This window comes from Panthera uncia (genome assembly GCF_023721935.1).
Source record: "Panthera uncia isolate 11264 chromosome B3 unlocalized genomic scaffold, Puncia_PCG_1.0 HiC_scaffold_1, whole genome shotgun sequence".
NCBI lineage: Eukaryota > Metazoa > Chordata > Mammalia > Carnivora > Felidae > Panthera > Panthera uncia.
The window spans coordinates 123,762,102-123,786,855 of record NW_026057582.1 but is presented as its reverse complement, the minus strand read 5'-3'; the positions used below and the strand labels follow the sequence as shown (position 1 = coordinate 123,786,855).

The window sequence follows — 24,754 nt, the reverse complement described above, 5'->3', positions numbered from 1 at the left end:
TTTTTTTTTTTTTTTTTTTCCTTCCCCTCCCCCATGGGTTTCTGTTATGTTTCTCAGGATCCACATAAGAGTGAAACCATATGGTATCTGTCTTTCTCTGTATGGCTTATTTCACTTAGCATCACACTCTCCAGTTCCATCCATGTTGCTACAAAAGGCCATATTTCATTTTTTCTCATTGCCACGTAGTATTCCATTGTGTACCCCAATGTTTATAGCGGCACTCTCAACAATAGCCAAATTATGGAAAGAGCCTAAATGTCCATCAACTGATGAATGGATAAAGAAATTGTGGTTTATATACACAATAAATGTTTTTATTATGATCCTGGTAGGGAGGGGAAAAAGCCATCCTTCTAGTTATATTTAGGATGTTTTTTTTTTTTTTTTCTGTTTTACATTGTCACTGGCCTCAGTATTACATTGAGGTAAGTCTGATAAATTTCTTGGCTGTCATTTATAAATTTGGTATATGTAAATTCTTCTCATAGGTTTTAGATTTGGAAAAAAGGTAAATAGTGATGTCTTTCTAAGTCAAATGAGAGGAAAATTTGTGACAGATGTCTTTTGCCAGAAAAGCTTATATTAATATCTTGTAATATGATTTTGCCACATAATCAGTGCTATCAAAGTTAAGTGGGAGAAAGGAGACAAAGAAAATTTATGACTTATACAATGTTGTACAACTATTTTTTTTCCTATATGCCCTCTTTTCTTAAGTGAAATTCTTTGTTTTCATGGAAGCTTTTACTCTGCAGAGAAGAGAACAAAACTGTACAGCATACCACTTTTTTTTTGTATTGAAAATAATGAAAGAGACATCATCAGAATTTTATTCTGGGAGGTGACTTAAAAGGTGTTCTCATTGGCAATTCAGTGAAATAACAAATATATTAATTTAAAAAGCCACAAGAAAAATAATAACAATCTGAGCAAACAACAACGAATACCATCAGTGGACCAGCATTTTTGAGGAATCTCTGAAATGTACTTAGTAGATCGGATGAATCTACTAAGAGAAAAGCCTTGCAGGAACCACTGCCTATAGGACTTTTGCACAAAGAGAGGTTGATAGCTTGAAGCAGCATTCAGGGATGGAAGAAGCAGAGGACATTTGGGGAATTAATCAGATTCAATGCACTAGGTTGGTTGACCCCTTTGCCTCACTAATTTGTGATAAGTTGTGGGCAGCAGTGTGGCTTTCTTGCTTACTAAAGCAGTGAATGTGGGCTCTTGGTCCAGGGAGACTGTACCCAAGATGGCTACTGAATCCTTTGACCCAGAAGAGAAGTTGCATGTCCCAGCAGCATGTCCCGTCTCCCTGCCAGAGTTTCCAAAGGTAGGCCATGGTAAATGCTGCAGTATGGAAACAGATGTTCTAGAATACAAATATAAGTGGGCAGTAAAAATCACCAAACAGTTGGAGGAAGCCAGTATTAACAGAATTACCATACTCAACAAACAAAAGAACTAATCCCTGAGAAAATAGAAAAACCTTGGATTAACATGGTTATTTTCAGAAAGATGCAAGAGAGTACTGTATTAATAAAAAAAAAAAAAGCATACTAGACACTTTAGAAATTTAAACTTGACTCACTGAAGTGAAAGAAAATGGCTGAATTCACAAAATTGAAAAGCAAGTTAGCAATCTGGAGGAGTAAGCTAAAGAATCCCAAAAGAACAAAGGGATCAAAAGTGTGAAAGAGAAGTTAGGAGACCTTGAAACTATTTCCAAGAAAAGGTAGGGCTTTTGGTAGGGTTGTAATAGTGCTGTAAAAGAAGAGAAATGAAGGTGTGTTAAATGTCATTTCTTGTGTGAGAGGAGATGAGAATACCAATGAACCCTAGATGTTGATAGAAATATTTCAGATTAAATATATATGTATGTACATATATATTTATGTATGTATGTATGTATCTACATGCATATAAATATGTAAATATTATATGTGTGTATAGTTAGCTAGAGTCAGAGTTGCCCTAATAAGATGTAGGACTTTGAAATTACTAATTGGAAGGGAGAAGGTCTAGGGGTGGGTAGAGACTAAGAAAACTCAGTCATACTAAAAAGGTAGGAAAAATATGGAAATAGGAAAAGTAGGAAAGAAGAAAGCATTTAAATTAAAAACAAAAACAAAAACAAAAACAAACCAGGGGTTCCTGGGTGGCTCAGTCGGTTAAATGGCCACCTCTTGATTTTGGCTCAGGTCATGATCTCACGGTTCATGAGATCCAGTCCCGAGTTGGGCTCTATGCTGACAGCATGGAGTCTGCTTGGAATTCTCTCTCTTCCTCTCTGTCTGCCCCTCCCCTGCTTGCACACTCTCTCTTTCCCTTTCTCTCAAAATAAGTAACTACAAAACCAAACTAAACCAAACCAAACAGAACAACAACAACAACAACAACAACAACAACCCAAAATTGTGTCTTGATTTCAGCTCAGGTCATGGTCTCACAGTTGTGAGATAGAGCCGCATGTAGGATGGAGCCTTCTTAAGATTCTCTCTCTCCCTCTTCCTCTGCCCCTCTCTCTCACTCACATTCTGTCTCTCAACAATAGCAATAACAACAACAAAATAAAAAACCACCACAAACTGTAAAAGAACATGGCAGGAATAAATCTAAACATGAATAAATTTGAATGGATTCAGTTTCTCTCAAAAGATACTTATTCTTAGATTTAGTAAAAAAGAAAACAGACCCCTGGGTGGCTCAGTTGGTTGAGCATCTAACTTCCGCTCAGGTCATGATCTCAGAGTCTATGAGTTTGAGCCCTATATCGGCTCAGAGCCTGCTTTGGATCCTGTGTCCCCTCTCTCTACCTCTCCTCTACTTGTGCTCTCTCACTCTCAAAAAATAATACTAATAACACTAAAAAGAAGAAAGGAAACAGTCCAGCTACACGCTTTAACAAAAGTTAAAGTATAAGTTAAAGGAGGAGGGGTGGGGAGAGACAGGCAGATACTTGTCAAGGTTGAAAATATGAGCACAGAAAAAGATAAGCCAAGAAAAGGGTAATATAAAAATGTAGATGTGGGGGTCGCCTGGGTGGCTCAGTTGGTTAAGTGTCCAACTTTGGCTCAGGTCATGATTTCACAGTCTGTGAGTTTGAGTCCTGCTGACAGCTCAGAGCCTGGAGCCTGCTTCAGATTCTTTGTCTCCCTCTCTCTGTGCCCTCCCCCACTCACACTCCGTCTTCTCTCTCTCTCTCTCTCTCTCTCTCTCTCTCTCTCCCCCTCTCCCCCCTCCCCCGTCTCTCAAAAATAAATAAACATTTAAAAAAACTTAAAAATATAGATGGGGAAATTATTAGACAAAATAGCATTTAAGGTAAAATCTTTAATTGAAACAGATTTAAAAAAAATTTTTTTAATGTTTATTTTTGACAGAGAGAGAGAGAGAGAGAGAGAGACAGAGCATGAGTGGGGGAGGGGCGGCAAGAGAGGGAGACACAGAATCGGAAACAGGCTTCAGGCTCCGAGCTGTCAGCACAGAGCCTGATGCGGGGCTCGAACTCACAGACCACGAGATCATGACCTGAGCCGAAGTCAGACGGTCAACCAACTGAGCCACCCAGGCACCCAGAAACAGAGACTTTTAATATGATAAAAGGTTAAATCCCTAAAAAGATATGAATTATAAACATTAAGGCATCTAATGAAACAGATTTGAAATATATAAAGGAAAAACCAATGTATAAAGGTCAGTTGTCAGATCCATATTCACGTTGGGACTGTGTAATGGTCTTTTTTTTTTTTTTTACAGAAAGCAGCAATTCAGCAAGACAAATATAATGAAGGACATGGAGAAGTTGAGTTATAAAATAATAAAATAAAATTATTAAATCACCCTTATATTTAAGGACAACTGCCCCCCACCCCCCCATAGGAACATTCTTGTATACTGTTGATGGAAGTGTAAATTGCTAAAGCCATTTTGAAAAGCAGTGCCTAGCAATACCTAGAAACCTCTGACCCTGCATTTTACTTCTAGGAGTCTTTCCTAAGTAAATACTGTGTTTGCACCCAAAGATGTAAGATATGTTCATTGCTTTATAATTTGATAGCAAACATTTAGAAACTAAATTAAATACCCATTGGTAGAGGAGTGGTTGAATAAATTGTGATACACCTATACAATGGAATACTGTTTAGCCATTAAACAAATGAAATAGAGCTGGGTTATTATGGGAAGAGCCTCAAGAAAATTAAGTGAAAAAGTAAGGTGCAGGACAATGTGAACAATTTGGTCACTTTGCTGAAAAGTTTTGAAAGGAGATTAACACATATGTGGATAAGCAAGAACATTTATTTGGGAGGTTATACAAAGAACTGTTAATGGTGATTGTCCTTAGAAAAAGGGGTGGGGAGGGGTGCCTGGGTGGCTCAGTCGGTTAAGTGTCTGACCCCTGAAATAGTTGGTTAAGTAATTCTTGATTTCGGCTCAGGTCATGATCTCACTGTGAGATTGAGCCCTGAATCGGGCTCTGCACTGAGCGTGGAACCTGCTTGGGATTCTTTCCCCTCTTCTCCAGCCTCTTATGCATGCGTGTGCACACTTGTGCTCTCTCTCTCAAAATAAGTAATCAGTTAAAAAAAGAGATGGGGATTTGGGATGGGGGGGAGAGGAAGGCTTTACTTTTCACTTTTGTATCTTTTCATACTCTTTAAATGTCATAACTATAGGGATATGGCACTTTTACTTTAAATGCAGTCATACCTAGAATACTCTATTTTATGATATTTACTCCTATCTTATTATATAAGTCAAATTTACTTTGCTGATAGTTCATTCTCTGTGTTCTTGTCAAGCAACAAGAGGCCTATTTGATCTCTTTCAGACAACAAAATCTTAAATACAAAATATTAAGTAGGTCAGGAAAGTTGAAAAGTATATGAACATAGGATGTATACAAGCAGGAAACCTGACCATAAAATAAGGAAACTGATTTTGATAAGCCATACTTACCAGTTGGTCTTACTACTTAAAACCTTTGTTATCTCTAAGACGATAATCTACTAAGCAGTTTCCTCCCAGGTTCCCAGGGCACCTGCTAAGGCTGCCAGCAGAAGTGGCACAGAAACGATTGAACACATGACAGTCTTGAGTGTGTGTATACATATACAAGCATGTATGCTGATGTGCATCTGTAGATAATTTAGATTATTTACCACTTCTTTTTATCTGTATTTTCGTTGTTCTGTAATCATGGTGAACTGAGTGTTGACTGTCAATGTTTAAAATTTTTAAAGTAATTTTCCTGATTAAAAAAGCATGCTGAACGGTGTCTGTGGTTGTACACAAGGAGAGCTGACTTGCATTGGGCGTGCCAGGCGCTGGGCTGAGCGCTCCATATAAAGAACTACCCAGCAGGAAGCAGATACCTCCCAGTTACCTAGGAAACTTCAGTCTGGCTTTAATTGCTTCTTTGATGGTCACAGCGTTGACTTTTAGTAAATCTTAATGTAGAAACGTTTGAACCCTGTCAAGAAAAATTTCTAAACCAGCAAACTGCTGAGAAATACTTAGAAAGGATATCTGATGGGAGGTAGCTCGGCTTCTTGGTTGAAAAAAAGGAGCCTGAGGTTTCCAAAGCTGTCCTCAAGTAAATACTTATTTCATACCCGAGAAATGTGTTTCCCTGTAAACCTAAAAAAATTAAACTTTTCCTCTTCTTTCAGGGTAACGCCATCCTCTGAAAATCCGAATGGTGCTACTTCTAGCGTCAGCCAAGGAAAACCTTCTTTAAGACGAATAAAAGGGAGACTCCACAGAAGCAAAAGCCTTGATAGCATCGATTTCTGTGAACTCACTGTAAGTGGGCTGTTCATTAATTTTTTTTTATTTTTCAAAAAATATGAAAATTTTGATTCCATTATTTTTATTTTCATAAAAAACACAACAGTCTTATTTGTTGTGAGCATTTTTTTAATAATGAAAACTGGTTTATCCAACAGGTTACCAATCAGAACGCTTTGTTAACTGGTATCCTTTTGAAACATTTATAATAAATGATTCTGATTCAAAGACCAAGATAAAGAAATACTCCCTGAACTCTACAATAAAAATTAAATTAAGTTCAGTGGACTCTTAATGTAAATGTCTTAGGAATTTTCAAATCCACAGGTTGGCATAAGTAGAGATCTGAGTATTGATTAACCCCAGACACCCAACTTCCTGGAAGTGCCAGAAAATAGTGTTACTTTGATATTGTTAGGACAGATCCTGGTTTAGTTAATCCTGGTGCTTTCTATTCTAAGTGATTAACATTAGTGGATATATATATATATATATATATATACACACACACACACATACATATATGTGTGTGTGTATATTTGTGTATATATATATGTACACACATATGTATGTGTGTACATATATGTGTGTACATATATATATGTACACACATATATATGTGTGTATATATATTCCAGGCCAAATGACAGGTTTTCCTGTGGGTATGTGGTACATTCATGCATGTTTTTAGAGGAACACACGGGCACTGTCAGCCCCCACTGTCCTTTGCTATTATATTGTCTTACTCCGTAAGAGATACTGCAGTGCTATAAAGGACATAGAATTTTCTTTGCAATAAGAAAATTTCAAATTTATGTATTGTAGGGTTCAGTGGCCAGTGAATGGATATTTACGATGTTTAGTAGACCAGATGTGTTCACTTCTTCCCTTTGAGCTCTGACAGTTTCTGAATTGTAAAAGTACCAGTGACCATACCTGTTTCAGACAGTGGTAACAAGGCCTTTCTTTCTTGAGGATGAGACTTCTGCATCTTTTATCTATAGTTCATGAAAACAAAAGTTCAGTAAATGTGGATACTCTATTTTTTTATTTTAATAATTGCTCTTATTAAAATAATTATACTTGATTTTGCCTGAAAGTGTTCTTGACCATTTTATCACACAAGACATCAGAAGGTGAAACGTGATCTATCAGAAGACATAAAGCAATAACTGAGAAAAGGAATAAAAAGACAGTAAATTTTTGTTAAGTAAACCTAACAATTAAAATGACTGAAGGAAACATAATTATAGTTTAAAATAAAGCAAATTGCTTTTCAAAAGTGAAACACTGAGTTGAGAAGCAAATTTGAATTACTTGTTGGAATATAAAAATGGAAATTGGAATTTCATCAGGTTCTTTTTTATGGTATTAAACATTGTCATTACTGAAGGATAGTCCAATAACTAGTAAATTTGGCATGTCATAAAATATGTTTGCTTGCTGAATCAGTCTCTGTGGTTGTGGAAGAGGTTAAAATATCTGTAGAATGTGACAGACAAAAAGCTTTACTTCATGTAATATTGCTTTCAGTATCCCAGAAATAGAAATAGGTTATTTCAGCTATAAGGAAAAGTTGGCAAGTAGAGTTATCTCTTTATCATGATGAATACGTTTTAAAATTATTGATAATTCATTCATTCCCTGCCTTATTCGATGCAAGAGTTGATCTGGCTCAAGTGAGTACACAGTTCAAGCAAGGAAAAATAACACTACCCAGGTGCAGTTAACATCTGCAGAATTAATTTCTTTCTTTTTGATGATCTTTCCTATTTGACTTTATCTCAAAAGTGAAATGTGTTAGTATCCCCCGAGGGAAGGTATTTGACATTGAGGTTAAGAGAAAGAGGTAAATTGAGGTTTACGGAAGGTCCATTCCAGGGAGGAGCATGTGTTCTGGTGTAATAGTTTATTCAGCTTCAAGGACTGTGTTTCTGGTTTTTGCCTTCTGGAGGGTACATTGGAAGGTCGTGGACTGGACTTTGGTATACTGATATTTCATCTCAGTAATGAGTTTATATTAATGAAATGTAATTACAGTTGGCCCTGGACAATTGCAGAGGTTAGATGCATCAACCCTCTATGCAGTCGAGAATCCACGTATAACTTCACTCCCCAGAAACTTAACTACTAATAATACCCTACTGTTGACCAGAAGCCTTACCAATAACATAAATAATCCATTAACATGCATTCTGTATGTCCCATGTATTATATACTTTATTCTAACAATAAGCTAAGCTAGAAAAGATGTTATTAAGAAAATCATAAGGAAGACAAAATATATTCATAGTACTGTATTGTAAAAACTCCATGTAGAAGTAGACCCATCATTTCACACCTGTGTTCAAGGGTCACCAGTACTGCAATCAATTAGACTTTTTTACAATCTGAGTTCATTTTCCTTCTCAGGTTTTTGCAATAACGGGTGATAGGATAGCAATCTTTGAAGATTTTTAGATTCTTAGAAATTTTTACAATGATCATGTTCCATTTTTAGGAAAGCAATAAACTGATTTTCCAAACAGTAAAGAAATTAAAAAAAAAAAGAGCCTAACAGCTTGGCTACTCCCACCCACTGCCTACCATAAGCTATGGCAATTAATATTATAATATCCAAAATACATACGGGCATAGAGCATCTTTGGCATGGAGATGAAAAGGATGTTTTTCCCCTCCACTTTTAAAATTCTGTCTTTTTAAAAGAAGGAAGTACACTTAAGTAGATTAGAAGAGAGTGTCATGGGAGGTGAAAGGGATTCAGATCTGATTCTCTAACACAGTTGACTGTAATGTAATTGTAGAGAACCACATTTTAAAGCCTCAGCCACAGTGTCTAAAGGACAGTTATTTGGTAAATGATGTTCAATTACACAGGAATAGATAATTCTTGTCCCCTTTAGAAAATAGTTTAGCCACTGTAGGTATCTCTAGTTCAAAAAAGACTGAAAACTTTGTCATACAGTATTTTCAAGTTGTAAAACTTTTTATTAGATGTATGGCTTCCTTTGAAAACCTTAAACTAGAAAGACTTAAGCTTAGTGCATGATCTCCTGTCATGGGCAAAGATCAAATTTGCATGACCAACAGAATAATATTTATATTTTTATCTTTGCATTTTACTTTTAACTTTGCCTAAGAAAAAAAAATACAATTTTTATTGCTTTTGGAAAAAACATAGCAAATGGAACAAGAGGTTCAGTTGCTATGCATTCAAGGTCCCAGTTTCTGGCTGAGAAGCCTCAGGTTCCAGCTGAGATGGTTGGCTTGGGTCCCGGGTGTCAGATTGATGCCATTTCACTCCTGGGGAGAGGTGATTGTTTCAGCTTTCTCTGTGGGGATTAAATGGGATGGGCATTCTAGTTCATTTTGTAAACCCTACAGCATAAATGACTGACTTCCTAGCTCACTGGAGGAGACTGGAATCCATCCAGTCTCACTAGTTCCATGAGACAGTGTCCCAGAGAGACTTGGTAAAATTTTCTTAGGCAAGGCCTGGACTAGACAAGTCTGTTATGAACACATGTTTTGCCTGGAAGACCTGCGCCTTTGTTTAACACTTTAATGGGTGCAATGCTCTAAAACCATGTCACAAGTTCCTTTTTTTTTTTCCCCTGGAGGTAATGGAGTGATATATTGATAATCAATATGAAGAAGAAAAGTGACCATTTGTTTTTAGCTTCATTTAATGTTTAAATGCTTAGCTATTCCATTTCACTCTGGTGTTATTGCCTATTTGTCATTTTTTTAAGTTTATTTATTTGGGGGAGGGTTGGGAAGAACATACAAGTTGGGGAGGGGCAGAGAGAGAGGGAAAGAGAATCCCAAGAAGGCTCCAAGCTGTTGGTGCAGGGCCCGATGGGGGGCTTAATCCCATGGACCATGAGATCATGACCTGAGCTGATATCTAGAGTTGGACGCTTAACTGACTGAGCCACCCAGGCGCCCCTGTTGTTTAGGGTGATCAGGCTGCCTTTACTCTTTACGTCCTTTCCTCCCTCTCAGATTCTAAGTGTATAGTCAAAACATTTTAAGTGATAATTTAAAAATTCAACAGATTGCTTGAAATTTAACAACTTCTCTTGATTATACATCCTCCCTAAAACAGGAAAATGGAGCCAGTTGAGTAGGATTCATTCAGTGGGGGAAAGCTATCTTGAATACAGACTTAAGCAATTTATTTCCTGCTTGTGGGTGTAAATCTAGACTGCTAATTTTCTCTGTCTGCCAACAGACAAATACTACAAAAAGTTTTATGCACAATAAAGAGAAACAGTGAACCAATTAATAGTTTATGGCTATGTTCCCTTAGCCTTGGATGAAAGACAGTTTCAGTCATTACTGAGTACTATTAGGCAAAAATGATACATTTCAAAATCTTTAGAGGATTTTTTTTCATGAGAAGAAAAATATATGATAATAAGATATTATTTGGGGTATTATATTTGTGTACATTTCTGGGCTAATAAGTCCCATTTCACTGCTGCCTGAATATAAGGTAGTTCTAAGGTGTTTTTGATGATCAGTGATTTTTCACATTTGAAAAAAAGTACTTTTTTTCTCATGATGAAGAGGAGTCTCCAATTAGGCCCCTAGAAAATATATATAGCCTATGGAGATATCAATGATAGATGTTTTCTCCTTCTCCCTCTACCCTCAAGACCTCTTTTATGATCTGTGGGACACTGAGAGATTCTGGAGCCCTGTTTTATAACTAAATATTTATTTGACTTTGAACATATACCAAGTTTGCTTTCTTCTTGGCATTATTGGGTACCTGACTGGTGAATAAGTAGCTGGGTGCTACAAGGTGAGAAAATGGTAGAGGGTGAACATGTGAAGGGACACTGAACACCTAGTTATCCTGCCTCCTACTTTGTTGGGAGGGGACCAGCCACTTCTCCTCTTTCTCGTTCCCACTTGATTAGCACTGCCCACATCACCAGTTGGCATGAAAGCCTAGAAGGAACAGCAGTGAGCACTGGGAGCCCCTTTTGTTCTGGGTGCACAGATGTTCTTTCCATCCTGAGCTCTAGTGACTTGGGCATCTTTCTGTTCACTTTTACATATCTCTGTGTCATTACAGGTGCTGGCCCCAAGACCATTGGCACATCTCCTCACTGTGCCCTCAACTCTTATTGCTTGTTTTGTACCTGACTGTATCATGGGCTTCAGCTCTGCAGAGACCGGGAACATTTCTTTTATGTTTCCCGTAATGCTAAGCATATCAGATTTTATGCCCGTTAAATATTTGTTGGTTGACTGACTACTTCATTACTGTAGCAGCTCAGTAAAGAAAAGCTTAGAGACCATTAAATGTTAAAAGTGGTGGGTATTGAGAGAAGTAAGAGGAGATATAAAATAATGTGACTCATTTGATATGGAGTCAAATAAAGTAACCAACTTTCTCTATTCACTTTTCTTTTGGGAAACACGCCTGAATACCAAGGAATAAAGGCGAGCTTTTTTGAATAGCCAAAGTAGATACTGTGGTCCCATTAGAGGTAGTGGAAGTGGAGGTGGAGGTGGTGGTATTGGCGATGGAGGTAGAAGTGATGATGGAGATGGAGGTGGTGGCAGTGGTACTGGTGGTAGTGGTGGTGGGCGTGCGGAGGTGGCAATACTGGTGGAGGTGGTGGAGGCTTTGGTGTTGCTGACGGGTGGTAGTGATAGAGGCAGAGGTGGTGATGGAAGTCAAGGCGGTGGTGCAGGTGGAGGTGATGATAAAGACAGAGGTGGTGGAGGTAGATGTGTACACACTCACTGTCACTAGTCTTTTGTTGAAACTTTTTGAAAACAAACTGTAGACGTGATGACCCACGACCCCTAAATTTTGAAGGGTTCAGTTCCCCCAAGCATTGTCATTCTCTGCTTAACTACCATGTAACCAGATCAGGAAATCAACACTGACACAAGGATGCTTTTCAATCTATAGTTCTCATCCAACCTTCACTACTGCCCAGTGGGCCTCTCTTTCCTTTCTGTCCCAAGGTGCCATACAGGAACATGCATTGCTTTTAGGTGTCATGTTTCCTCCTTGACAGTTTTAAAGAATCTTCAAGCTGGAGCTATTCAGTGTTTCTCATGACTAGATTCAGGTCATGTGTTCTTGGCAGGAACAAGGAAGGGCCTGCCCTCACTAGTCCCAGTTCACCAAGCATCTGGCCTCCTTGCTGGCTTGGGTGTTGGTGAACTGGACACCAGTGTGTTCTGTGGCCCGCTCCCAATCTTTCCTCAGGATATGCATTGCTGTAGGTGACAGGAATCTACCAAAATTATCACCCTGATTAATTTTCCAATGTGAGAGGAATCAGGTAGAGTATTGAGGCTCTTCTGCAGAACAAAGGAATATTTAGCTATTTATTACCTTTAGGACTTCCAGAGGCCAATCTGAATCTAGTTGGCCAGTTGATGGCCAATTAATTGTAGATGGTTTGCCTTTAATGGTTACTTTCTTCATTAAACTGAATATCCGGGTATTTCTAAGGGACTCTTACAGACAGCCTTGCAAGGACTCTTGTTTTTTGAAAAGGTTAGAAGCACAGTGGCTGTCTATTCTTGTGGGTATAGTCAGCCTCCATCTTTATCTAACAGGATTTTTGGATTGGTTTTGCAGGTCGGAATTCTGTCTCTGTCTTGGACCTGTGCCAACATCTTCCCTCTTTAGTTTCTTTTCACTAGCAAGTGCTGCTTGAGAAGTTTGTTGGCTCAGATTTTAGGTAGGATTTTATTCATCAACACTGAAAGAAAATACAAGCCTTTTAGAAACTTAGATCTTAATGAAAGCAATAGAGAAATATTTCAAAAAAGAGAATGAGGTCTTCAGTATTCTGCCTTAACTCACATTTCATAATCTGTTTTGAAAGCAGTTCTTTGATTTTACCTGACTTTTTAGGGCTTAGACTCCATCCTTGTTGGCCAGGCTGGAGAGCCACAGCCATTGTTCTTTCCCTTCTTCCAGCCACCGCCTTGCTTCTTTTCATGCAGATCAGGGCACTGGCCCCACAGCAAGAACACACCCAGACCTCATTGTTGATCATCTGGGACCCCTCTCCTTCATATCTGTGATATCTCCTTCATATCACGCCACCATCACCACCACTACCCTCCTCTTGTCTGCCATCGCAGTGGTCAGATCTAGTAGGGCAAGCAGGGTTGTAGACAGACAGTGTTGCACAATGAACAATAGTGGAGGCAGTCCAAGGTACCTCCAGGGAAAATGGAGTGCTCATCTCAGGCTGGAACGGCAAAGTATCACAAGGAAGGTGCCCCCTGAACTGGATCTGGAAAGAATGTGTCTGACTTTGTTGGGTGGAAAAGTGAGAAGGAGGTCATTGGATTGAAGGAGCAGAGAAGGGAATGGAGACAGAGCTGAGAGCTACCAGGGGTGTGGAAGGAAATAGTTTGTTCAGAGCCCTACAGGTCTGCAGAGATGCCCTAGGCTGGACTGGGTGGGTGTTGAACCCCCATCCTTCCCTCCAGCTGAAGTAGCTCTGATTTGTTCTGTTCTCCTGGAAGGTGGGAGGGACACACAGCATTTCTTCTGTGGGGGAGGGGGAGATGTTACCCCTAGGACAGCTTTGTGTACTAAGAAGGCTAATGCTCCAAAGAACCAGAACCAGGGAACACTAGTTCAAGGGCAGTCCAAAGTAGAGGAGTATGCCGAAGAAGTTCATGGATAGATATTAGAGAAGCTGAGGAGGGCGGTTTCCAGAAGGGAGTGAGTGATCCACAGATACATGTGGCCTCAAATAGCTGGGGGAGGGCAGAGGGAACTTGGGCCTGCCGGTGATCAAAGAAGATCATTCAAGGAGCAAGAACTAGAATTTATCTTTTCCTTTGTTTTTTATGTTGTAAGGAGGAATAATGTAATTTCTTCAGAAAGTCACAGAACAAAGAGAGCCATCACCACTTCCAAATCTACAGAGCTGATGTCATGGACTCTGACAGTTATATCACATTTCTGACAGTTACAGCCGCCTCCCCCCAAATTTTTGAGCAGGGCACCCTCCGGATGTTCTGCTTATGGGGGTGAGCAGGCATGAGGGTGGGAGGGGACGTTTAGAGGTGGTTGGCGACATTAGCCAAGGGCAGTGGGGTGGGCAGGCAGGCCTGAAGAGGTTGAAAATATAGAAATAAAAAGAATGTGTTCATGTGTGCTGAATGAGTAAATGTATGGAAATGATTCTTCTTTATCTAAAATGGATCTGCTTCAGGTTCTCAGAGATGATCTTTTTTATTATTTAATGTTTATTTATTTTGAGAGAGAGCGAGAGTGTGAGTGGGGGGAGGGCAGAAAGAGAGAGAGAATCCCAAGCAGGCTTCACGGTGTTAGCTCAGAGCCCACCACGGGATTCGAACTCATGAACCACGAGATCGTGTCCTGAGCGGAAATCAAGAGCTGTGTGCTTAGCTGACTGAGCCACCCAGGTGCCCCTCTCAAGGATGATCTGATATTATTTCATTATTTTTCACTCAATGAACAGAATCATTCGATTTGCACATTTGTTATTGAACAGAACAACCTCGGAGGAATGTCACAGATCTGTGTCTATGCATGCACACACGTAATTTCCAGTGTACATAGAAAACTGGGCACATTTCTTTTTGGAACAGACATTGTGCTCCTGGATTAAAGCTCCACATGTTAACTCATCTGGTTATTTTGTGACTTCTGAGCTTTAGAACAGAAGTAGAAGTCTCAGAATGTGTTGTTTTCCATCTCCATAATGTGTCCTATTTTGGGGAAGCTGCACATGTCGTAGTAGCTAACATTTAGCATGGGCTGACTGTGCCTGGCAGAGAGGCGGAGTGAGGGCCACACACACACAGCAAGAGTGCCTGCTCTTCACACCAGCTTCGGGGGTCCTGAGATAATAAACCAGGAGGAAAGGAATCCTTCTATTTCCTCAGTGCTTTACTGTTTCCATCTCTGAGGCAAATGGGGGCATGAAATATTGATTTCTCCTCAGTGGTGACTTCATAGCCTGCAGGAAGGCTCTGTCCTCAGCCTGATTTGGGTGGTGTCACGAGACCCAGTGTTCCCCAGATGTCCTTGTGGCCTTTTGGTTCTGGATGTCTCTCACATTCTGCGTGTTCTGGAAGTCCCACTCTGAGAGTCAATAATGAGCTTGGACAGTGGCTCTGTTTCCAGATTATCAGGGCTAGCTTTCCCCTTCAGAGGCACTGAGAGCCTGCCCCTGAGGTTGGGAAGTAGCCACTGATGGGCAGCCCTGTGTGGGGAAGTCCATGGGGTGGGAACCAGAGAGGAAGGGGACATTCCAGGACAGACTCCAGGCAACTGGGGCTGGGAAGGAATGGTCCCAGACCACAGAATGGGTACCAGACGCAGAAGGAGTACCAAGAGCCCAGAGTGCCAAGATGCCCTGTTTGCCCCAGGACGAGAGAACAACTTATGTGATCTTTATGTACAACTTTAATGTTAGCTGATGGGGTGCCTGAGTGGCTCAGTCAGTTGAGCGTCGGACTTCGGCTCAGGTCATGATCTCACAGTTCGTGGGTTTGGGCCCCGTGTCCAGCTCTGTGCTGACAGCTCAGAGCATGGAGCCTACTTCGGATTCTGTGTCTCCCTCTCTCTCTGTCCCTCCCCCACTCATGCTCTGTCTCTCTCATTCTCTCAAAAGTGAATAAACGTTAAAACATTTTTTTTTAATATTAGCTGAAAGATCATACGTAGTGAAGCATTACCAGCAAAACATAGTTGTGACCAGGACAGATGTCATTTAAATTGGGCCTTAGCATCATCTCAGAACGTGAATTGTCCCTATTTGCACAAGCCACATGTGAGAACAGCCTCAGTAAGGCACATGCACGTACCACATGAGTTGTTGGAGTTTCTGTTCTCCAGCAGGTAGTTGTTGCATATCCACATTGTCCAAGACACAATCCCTGGGAAACGTATAGTTTCTGCTTAGGAGACTTTATCCTGAATCTTTTAACAGCCAGAAGTGGGCACTTCATGTGATTGTTTTAGGTGGGAATCTTCCCACTCTGGGCCCCAGGGCAGGCGGTCTGGCCACACAGCAGTTCAGGCGGCCACACGGGGGCAGGGCTTTCCAGCAAGTGCACTCTGGCAGCCTGGGCAAGGCTGTCCAGCTGGGGTCCTCCGTGGCGAAGAACTTCACTCTTTGTGCTTGTCACCCATCGTAACTCTACTTACACTTATGGTGCTTGGACTTCCATGTGGAAATGAAAGTGGCAAAGCTGTTACAATTTGAAGTTATTTTGGATGTTTGAATTGCTGGAGGCGATTGGTATTTGAAGAGGTGCAGCCTGGGGCAGAGTGGACTTTTGAGCCGCTCTTCGCTTGGAAGGTGATTTCTATGTCAGGGGCTTTGATGATTGGAGGGTTTCTGACAGTCGTGGCTCTGCTTTATTCTTCGGGATGAGTAACAAAAGTGCCCCTACCCTTCAGTAAGGACTTCGGTGTTATCAGAAAGAAGCCTTTTCTGTTGATTTTTTGTTTTTTTTTAAGGAACTTGGTTGAAATTCTTTAAAACTAGCTACGTTCCTGTACTCCAAACTGTTCCTGTACTCCAAACGTGATTTTACTTTTTGATCATAATTTTAAAAATTATGTTTTGGTATTCATTTCCATGTTTAATATAACTAGAGCCAGCTTTGTAAGCATTTATTAGCTTTGTTTCTCCATTTTCTGTTACGTACTAAATTTTGAAAGATTTATTATAATTAGAGAATGAAAACCATAGACTGGCTTTTAAGGAATTTTACTTTTCTCCTTCTGATCCAACTGTATACTTTGAGTTGCTGCAGTTTATTTAGGTCACTCATAGTCACTGGCATTTTCCTACTATTTTGGCATGAAAATTCATTTTCAGCATTTTGGAAATTACATAATTCAGTATATTCTCGTTGCTACTATTTACATTTTAAAAATCTGTTTCACCTTTGTCTCCCAGTGTATGTTCCATGTACACAGGAGAATGTTTACAGCGGACTATTTAATTTTAAATGATTTGCAAATGTTTATTTTTTTTCTCCCTTAAAGATGTTAGAAGGGCATGCTAATGCCTTGAGTCAGGGCCATATTTTAATACATCTAAATTTTGTTTTAGTGGAATATTAGATTTACCATTTGATAATTAGATTTTTTTCTGGTAAAGAAACATGTTTTCCATTGTTCTTTCCCATATCTAGGTATATTTTGGACCAGGGCAAGAGAACAACCTAACTAGAACTACTGAGTTGGCAAGAATGTCATGTAGGAAAGGATTCCAGAGTCATATGTTGCCCCTCCTGACTTACTCTCTCAGTGATGATTGTGTTAAGTATCTTTCTGAATGTCATTTTCTATCTTGGACTCAGTCAGTGTTGTCTATGTTAGGTGGCATGCAGACAGTCTCCAACTTGCAGTGGTTCAACTTAATAATTTTTCAACTTTACAATGGTGCAAAAGTGATGTACATTTCAATAGAAGCCATACTTCAGATTTTGAATTTGGATCTTTTCCCAGGTTGGAGATATGTGGTACAATATTCTTTCCTGATGCTAGGCAGTAACAGCACTGGCCACACGATCACACGAGTAAACAACCAACGCCCTGACAAGCATTCTATCCCTATACCACCATTCTGCTCTTCACTTTCCATATAGTACTCAATAAATTACATGAGATACTCAGCACTTTATTATAAAACAGGCTCTATGTTAAATGTTTTTGCCCAACTGCAGGCTGTTATAAGTGTTCTGAGCATATATAGGTAGGTTAGGCTAAGCAATGATGTTGGTGGGTTAGGGATATTAAGTGAATTTTTGACTTAATGATATTTTCAACCTACAGTGTGTTTATCGGGATATAACCCCACTGTAAGTCAAAGATCTATACTTGCTTATTACCTTTGCTCATCGTGTGCAGATGGGTATCTGATAACTGCTTTTCAAAGTTATTAAGTACTTCTCTGTTGTACATTCATGAGGAAAATTTTAGTACCAGTTGGTTTTAGCATGCCATCTTTTCTTAGTTTTCATTTCAGAAGATACAGTATATAAATGTACTACTATTTTTTGGTGTGTGCAGATTCTTTTTGGATCACTTCTTTTTTTTTTTTTTAATTTTTTTTAAACGTTTTTTATTTATTTTTGGGACAGAGAGAGACAGAGCATGAACGGGGGAGGGGCAGAGAGAGAGGGAGACACAGAATCGGAAACAGGCTCCAGGCTCCGAGCCATCAGCCCAGAGCCTGACGCGGGGCTCGAACTCACGGACCGCGAGATCGTGACCTGGCTGAAGTCGGACGCTTAACCGACTGCGCCACCCAGGCGCCCCGGATCACTTCTTTAAAACATAATATCAGTTCCTTTGTTTGGATGGTATAAAATAAGAAAGTCAAAAATTTATCTGGTAGAAACAAGCACATTTGTAAGCCTAAGGATCCCCAAATCTTTGTTTAAGATTTGATTTTCCATTATATCACTACCTGATACTAACCTTTTTTTCCTTGGTTTTTGACTGAACAGTTTCAGAAATTACTTTCAGAAATGACTTTACTCTTAAAATGCTGATCTTCTCTGAGCCTAAATCTTGGAGCACTCATGTTATATATAATCTCGAATTACAGAATATTATAGGGTCTGTAATAGTTTGCTGACCACTGAAAGAGTTGTATAAATTTCGGAATTTGGTTCTAATGCTTAAAACAACTTAAAATAAGTTATAAATGAAATGAACCATCTGTTACAGCATGCGTGTTTGTCCACAGGTTTGATGAGAGATCGGTTGGAGATTAGTAGAAGATGAGAGGAAACCATAAACAAGGGAGCCAGGGGGAAAGGGGACCGGCCTGCTATCCCGTCGGAATCCAACACAGCAGCCAGTGTTCCTTGTGGGTTCACTGCAGTTCCTGGAGTACAGATACCCGGAGTACAATCTGAAACTAAGCCAGGAGCTGGGTGATCAGAGCTGCAAGTGTGAGAAAGAAAGCCTTAGCTTGGGGGAGCCAGCGGGTGGCCCTCTAGATCCAGACATAGGAAGGCCGGAGGCTCGGTCCGAGTGGCTCAGGAACTTATTGGAGCTGAAGCAACAGGAATGAGCATCAGGGTCTGCAGTAAGATGGACCAGGAGGCAGGTACTAACAATATAAAGTAATATAACGAAAATTTAGCAGACCACTCACTATGTTCAGGGTGTAGTCATGTATTAACTGTACTGTATGGAAATTTGTAATTTTTAATATATGCCTTTTTTTTTTTTTTTTAATGGAAGCGTATTAAGCATCTTTATGTGCCTAGGGAGACCTTTGAAGATGCCAGATGGAGAAGGAAGTGGATGGAGTGTTCTGCTGCTGGCGGGGTGGGACGGAATGGGAACCTCCTCCCAGAGGAGGAACTGCATAGTTGAACATAGAGATAAATTCTGGGTTGGGAGGCAGTTTCATTTCTAAGTGGGCTTTGAGACTGCCACTTAAGGAAGAGGTGAGGATTCTAAAGAGGGGTGACTATGTAGAATTGCAAAGGGGGGAGGAAATGACTGGGAATGTGATAGGGACTGCCAGGCCTGGTTGAGGGGCCAGCAGAGGTCTGAGACCATGACTCAGCCTGGGACTGAGCAGTGGAGAGCTGGCCTGGCTACAAAATGAAGGGTGTATACAGCAAGACAAGGAAGGAGAGGCTTTTGAGGGGTCCGGACTGAGAATGCAAGGCAGTGAAATCAGAAGGGACCGGGCAGGCTGGGGCTTGATGTAGAAACCCATAGCTTTGGCCTGAGTGCTGGAGGCACACGTCTGAATTGTTGGGGGAACAGTGCTGACTTTGGGAATGAACTGATGAAACTGAGTGGCGGGAGGTGGGGGGAGGGTCAAGGTCATTCCAGGATTGGTGAAGCCAGGAATTTTGAAGTCATTTGGAATGACCATGGGTGAAGAAGCAGGGGTTCTTTCCAGTTTTCCTGAACTCCTACTATCCTTTCCTGGGCCTTACTGTGCTGCTCTGGGAGGCCCCTGTAAAGCCACAGCACCCCACAGAAGACAAGAATTTTAAGAAAATGCCTAACAATCATTGCCAAAAGAGATAGGGACTTAGAGAGTCATGTAGTTACTGATAATTGGAACAGAGGAGGGGAGTACAGAGTTTAAAAGGTAAAGATAAAGAATTTAAAATTAAATGAAATTCGAGGAGAGACTGGAGAATAAGAAACCTTTGAAGGATGAGAAAAACACTTTGTGGAGGTAGTTTGAATTAATTGGAGAGTTAAATGCTAAATATTAAAAACACCTAGGAAATCTGCAAGTGTTGTTGGGGGTATGCCAAAGAGCAAATGCTTCCTGTAAGCAAATGGAAGAAACATCTGTGGAATGTGGAAGAATGTGGGTATAGTAATTTCTCTGTGACTTCATTTCTGACAATCATTTTCCAGATACTTCTGAGAAATTAACAGTTTCCTGTTAATGGCATTGCTTTGATATTACCTCAAAGACTTCCACATTTAATTTACTAATTTATTTTAACCTTTACAGGGAGATAAAAAACGATTTCAGAAAATAGAATTGTTGAACGTTTTGTAAATCCACAGTCAAATGAAAATCTCTGCCAGCTCTGCTTCCTCAAATCACCATTAACTCTTCACACACTGCTTACAACAAGGCTAATTAGCTTTGCCTCTAATAAATGTTTGTATTTGAAGTTGAAAACCACTTTAGAGCTTCCAGACATTTCAATGTAGGCTTTAGTTACGCACATACTTAGAAGGTAAACCTCTCAGAAAATTTTTATTACTCATAAATTTTAGATCTCTTTTTAAGGAATAATTAACGAGGTCAGTAAGCATTCTTGTTTCTCCAGTTTGGTGGGTTTGTGACACAAAGAAGTCTACATTCAGGTTTTAATGTGGCATCACTCAAGGTGGGGCTTACTTTTGATAGGTGCGGACGGAGAGCGAGCGTGGCATTTGGATGTTGAAGGAGTTGAGAGAGATCATAGTGACAGCCCAGCCCTGCTTTTCTGTGACAGAGAAACAGCCTCAGTGTAACTTAATAACAGTACCATGAATCATCACATTTCTTGTTTAATCACAGATGTTTAGGAAAACATGAGTTGGATTATTTCACCTTAAATTGTTTTACCTTTAATTCTATAGGTTAAACTAGCAATTGCTGAATTGACCATGTCACATGGGAACGTTCATTAGATGCAGCATCCCCAATAGTGTGGATAGACTTTTGTGTTATCAGAGAATAACTTTAAAATATATCAAGCTTTTCCTCCTTTTAAGGAAATAAGAGCTTGTCAGTCATTTGGGTCAGTGGTTAACTTGTTTGAGAAATTCCCCTTAGTGTCAGTTTGTATGCCATTTCCCTCAAATTCGTATCTTGGTTCTCATGCCATGAATGACTTGAAGTAAAGATGTAATGAGGGATTTATTTTTTAATTTGTAGTAAACTCTCAGAGACAGCTTAATGGAGATGATTCTTGATATAAATACAGAATTTTGTCCCACGCCAGGTCCCAGGTCTCGTACTGAACTCCCACCCATACCAGAGGTTCCCCCTCTTGTCATTAGCTTGAAACACCAGTTCTTTTCTCCTGTGCTCGGCCACAACTCATGTTTCTCTTTTCCCAAGCACACTGTCTCCCACTGTCTTCAGGCTTTTGTGTCCTTGTTTTCTTCTCTCCTCCCGCGTCTTCAGTCTTGCAGTGTGTTGGGCTTCACTTCCTAGAGAGAAACAGATTTCTGCCATCTTGAAAAATACTTCCACTGATTTGTCACCTTCCTGCCACATTTGTTGACCCATGTGGTCCACACACACATGCCTTTATCTCCTATTTTCTTTGCATTCCAGTAGTCTGATATTTTCACCACAATGCTCTTGATTGCCTTTTCTTAGCACTTATTTGCCTGCAGGCTTTGGCAGTTGAGCTGTATTCTGGCCTTGAAATTCTTCCACAATATCCCGATATTCCTCCCACCTCTATGATTGCACCTTTTCATTTTTAGAGAGTTCTTTAACCCAAAACCTCAATATAGTCTTCATTCCAACATTTAGTCTTCACTCTTATTTTCCTCTTACAGTCTCTTCTTCCTCCAAAAGTGGTCCATTTGTGGCTCAAAGAATAATCTATCCACTCCCCACTCAGCTAACCTTTTTAGGTATTAGCTTACATCTCCAATGTGATGGATGTCACTTCAATGACCCGCCTTCACTTTTGATCCAACTTGTCATGCATATGTACATCTGTATACATTAAGATACATGTACATTTCTGTATATAGTAATGGAAACAAAGTATAGAAAAAAATTCCAAAATATTAACAAGAAAGTATGTGCATGAAGGATTATTAATGATTTTCCTATTTTTCTATATTTGTTTCTTTTTAATTTTAATGTTTTAATAATTTAATATTTCAAGTGTATATTTTAATATCTTTACAGGATTTCTACAATTATTTTATAATGATACAACTGTTAAAATACTTGATTTTTAAATTTTTTTCAACAGTACTGTTCAAATCAGCTTTAAATTTTGTGTTGCAAATAACAAAAAGAGAAAAAGAATATTTTCAGAGAAGCCAAATACTTATTTTTCAAAATGGAAACAAAATATGGAGACTTTTCAGACCTAGCTTTATTTGGAGAGAAGATTGATTATAGATTTGTAGGAGTTCATTGTTTGTTTTTTTTTTAAATATAATTTATTGTCAAGTTGGCTAACATACAGTGTATGCAGTGTGCTCTTTGGTTTTGGGAGTAGATTCCTGTGATTCATCGCTTACATGCAACACCCAGTGCTCATCCCAACAAGTGCCCTCCTCAATGCCCATCACCTATTTTCCCCTCTCGCCCACCCCCCATCAACCCTCAGTTTGTTCTCTGTATTTAAGAGTCTCTTATGGTTTGACTCCCTCACTCTCTGTAACTATTTTTTTCCCCTTCCCTTCCCCCATGGTCTTCTGTTAAATTTCTCAAGTTCCACATATGAGTGAAAACATATGATATCTGTCTTTCTAGGAGTTCTTTGTATATTGTAGTTATTAGTCCTTTGATGGTAAGATGTATTGCAAACATCTTGTCTGTGGTTTATCTTTCACTTTCTGTTTCAGGTTCTTACTTTTAATGTCATATTTAGCGATCTTTTCCTCTGTGATTTTTACTCGTTTAATGTCTTGCTTAAAAACCCTTTCTTCATGGGCACCTGGTGGCTCAGTCAGTTAAGTGTCTGGCTTCAGTTCAGGTCATGATCTCACAGTTTGCGAGCCCAAGCCCTGCATCAGCTTTGTCAGTGCAGAGACCGCTCTGAATTCCCTGTCTCCCTCTCTCTCTGTCCCTCCCCTGCTCTCTCTCTCTCTCTCAAAAGTAAATAAACATTTTAAAAATCTATTAAAAAAAAAAAACCCTCAAGTCATAAAGATGTTCTGCCTTGTATTTTTTAAAATGTTTTAAAAAATAATATTTTAAGGTTTACTTTTCACGTTTGGTTCTTTAATCTTGAAATTTGTTTTTTGGGTGTGGTGAGAGGTAGAGATTGCTTTTTTATCTTCAAGGTGGATAATCAGTCATCTCAGGACCATATATTGAAAGTTTCAATCTTTCCATATTAATCTCTTATACTTTGTCGAATGTAAAGTTTCCATACATGTGTGGATCTGTTTTTCTTTTCTTTTCCACTGCTCTGTTTACCTATTCCTGTGTTGTAACTACAGTGCTTTAATTACTATAACTTAAAAACAAATTTTAAAAACTGGTAGGGCAGGTACCTTCCTTCCCCACCCTGGTTATTTAAAGTTGCCTTGGCTATGCTTAGCCCTTTGATCTTCCTCGTATATGAATCTGTCAGATTCCAGACAAAATACCCTAGCAGGAGTTTTATTGGAATTACATTGAAGTATAAAATGAAAATGGGGGAGAATTAATATCTTTATAATTTGGACTCTTACTATACTTGGATAGAACACATCTCTCTATTCTATTCTTAAAATTACTTTTTTAAAAAAATGTTTATTTATTTTGAGAGACAGCAAGAGGGAGAGAGAATCCTAAGCAGACTCCACACTCTCAGCATGGAGACCCATGTGGGGCTGGGTTTCACAAACCATGAGGTCATGACCTGAGCTGAAATTAAGAGTTGGACACTTGGGGTGCCTGGGTAGCTCAGTCGGTTGGGTGTCCAGCTTCGGCTCCTGTCATGATCTCACGGTTTGTGGGTTCGAGCCCCGCATCGGGCTCTGTACTGACAGCTCAGTGCCTAGAGCCTGCTTCAGATTCTGTGTCTCATTCTCTCTCTGCCTCTACCCCACTTGTGCTCTCTTTCCATCTCTCAAAAGTAAATAAATGTACAAAAAAAATTAAAAAGAGTTGGACACTTAACCAACTAAGCCACCCAGGTGTCCCTAAAATTACTTGCAATAAAGTTTTATCTCGTAACGTATTAAATTTGTTATACAGTATAGTTTTTGGCCATTGCAAATGGCTTATGTTTTCTTTTCTTTTTTTTTTTTAATGTTTATTTATTTTTGAAAGAGACAGCATGAGTTGAGGAGGGGGAGAGAGAGATGGAGACACAGAATTCAGATTGAAGCAGGCTCCAGGTTCTGAGCTATCAGCACAGAACCCAACATGGGGCTTGAACTCATGAGCTGTGAGATCATGACCTGAGCTGAAGTTGGATGCTTAACCAACTGAGCCACCCAGGCCTCCCTACTTATATTTTATTTTCATTTTCTAACTATGCTAATGTTTACATATGTAATTGACTTTTGTGTTTCCATGTTACAACCAGGAACCTGCCATTTAATTCTAATAACTTGATTATTTTTTGATTATTTTGTACACTTTCCTAGTCTCTGCATGTACAAAAACAAATTTTTCTTGCTTTCTAATCCTTATACTTGTCTTATTTGTCTTACTTCCATTCCAGTAGTATTGAATGGAGGTGGTGACAGTGAGCATTCATATCTTCTAATGTTTCATTGTTTAGTATGGTG

The 24,754-nt window shown here is 39.5% G+C and overlaps 1 protein-coding gene across 11 annotated transcripts in view; it reads left to right on the top strand.

The window, feature by feature from the left end:
* Nucleotides 1–24,754, top strand: part of TJP1 (tight junction protein 1) — a 225,620-nt gene that overhangs the window by 9,390 nt on the left and 191,476 nt on the right. For all 11 annotated transcript variants that reach the window (XM_049613994.1, XM_049613993.1, XM_049613990.1 and 8 more), the window contains exon 2: nucleotides 5,682–5,814. In XM_049613994.1, the coding sequence (XP_049469951.1) occupies nucleotides 5,682–5,814 (133 nt within the window). The remainder of the gene's footprint in view (nucleotides 1–5,681; nucleotides 5,815–24,754) is intronic.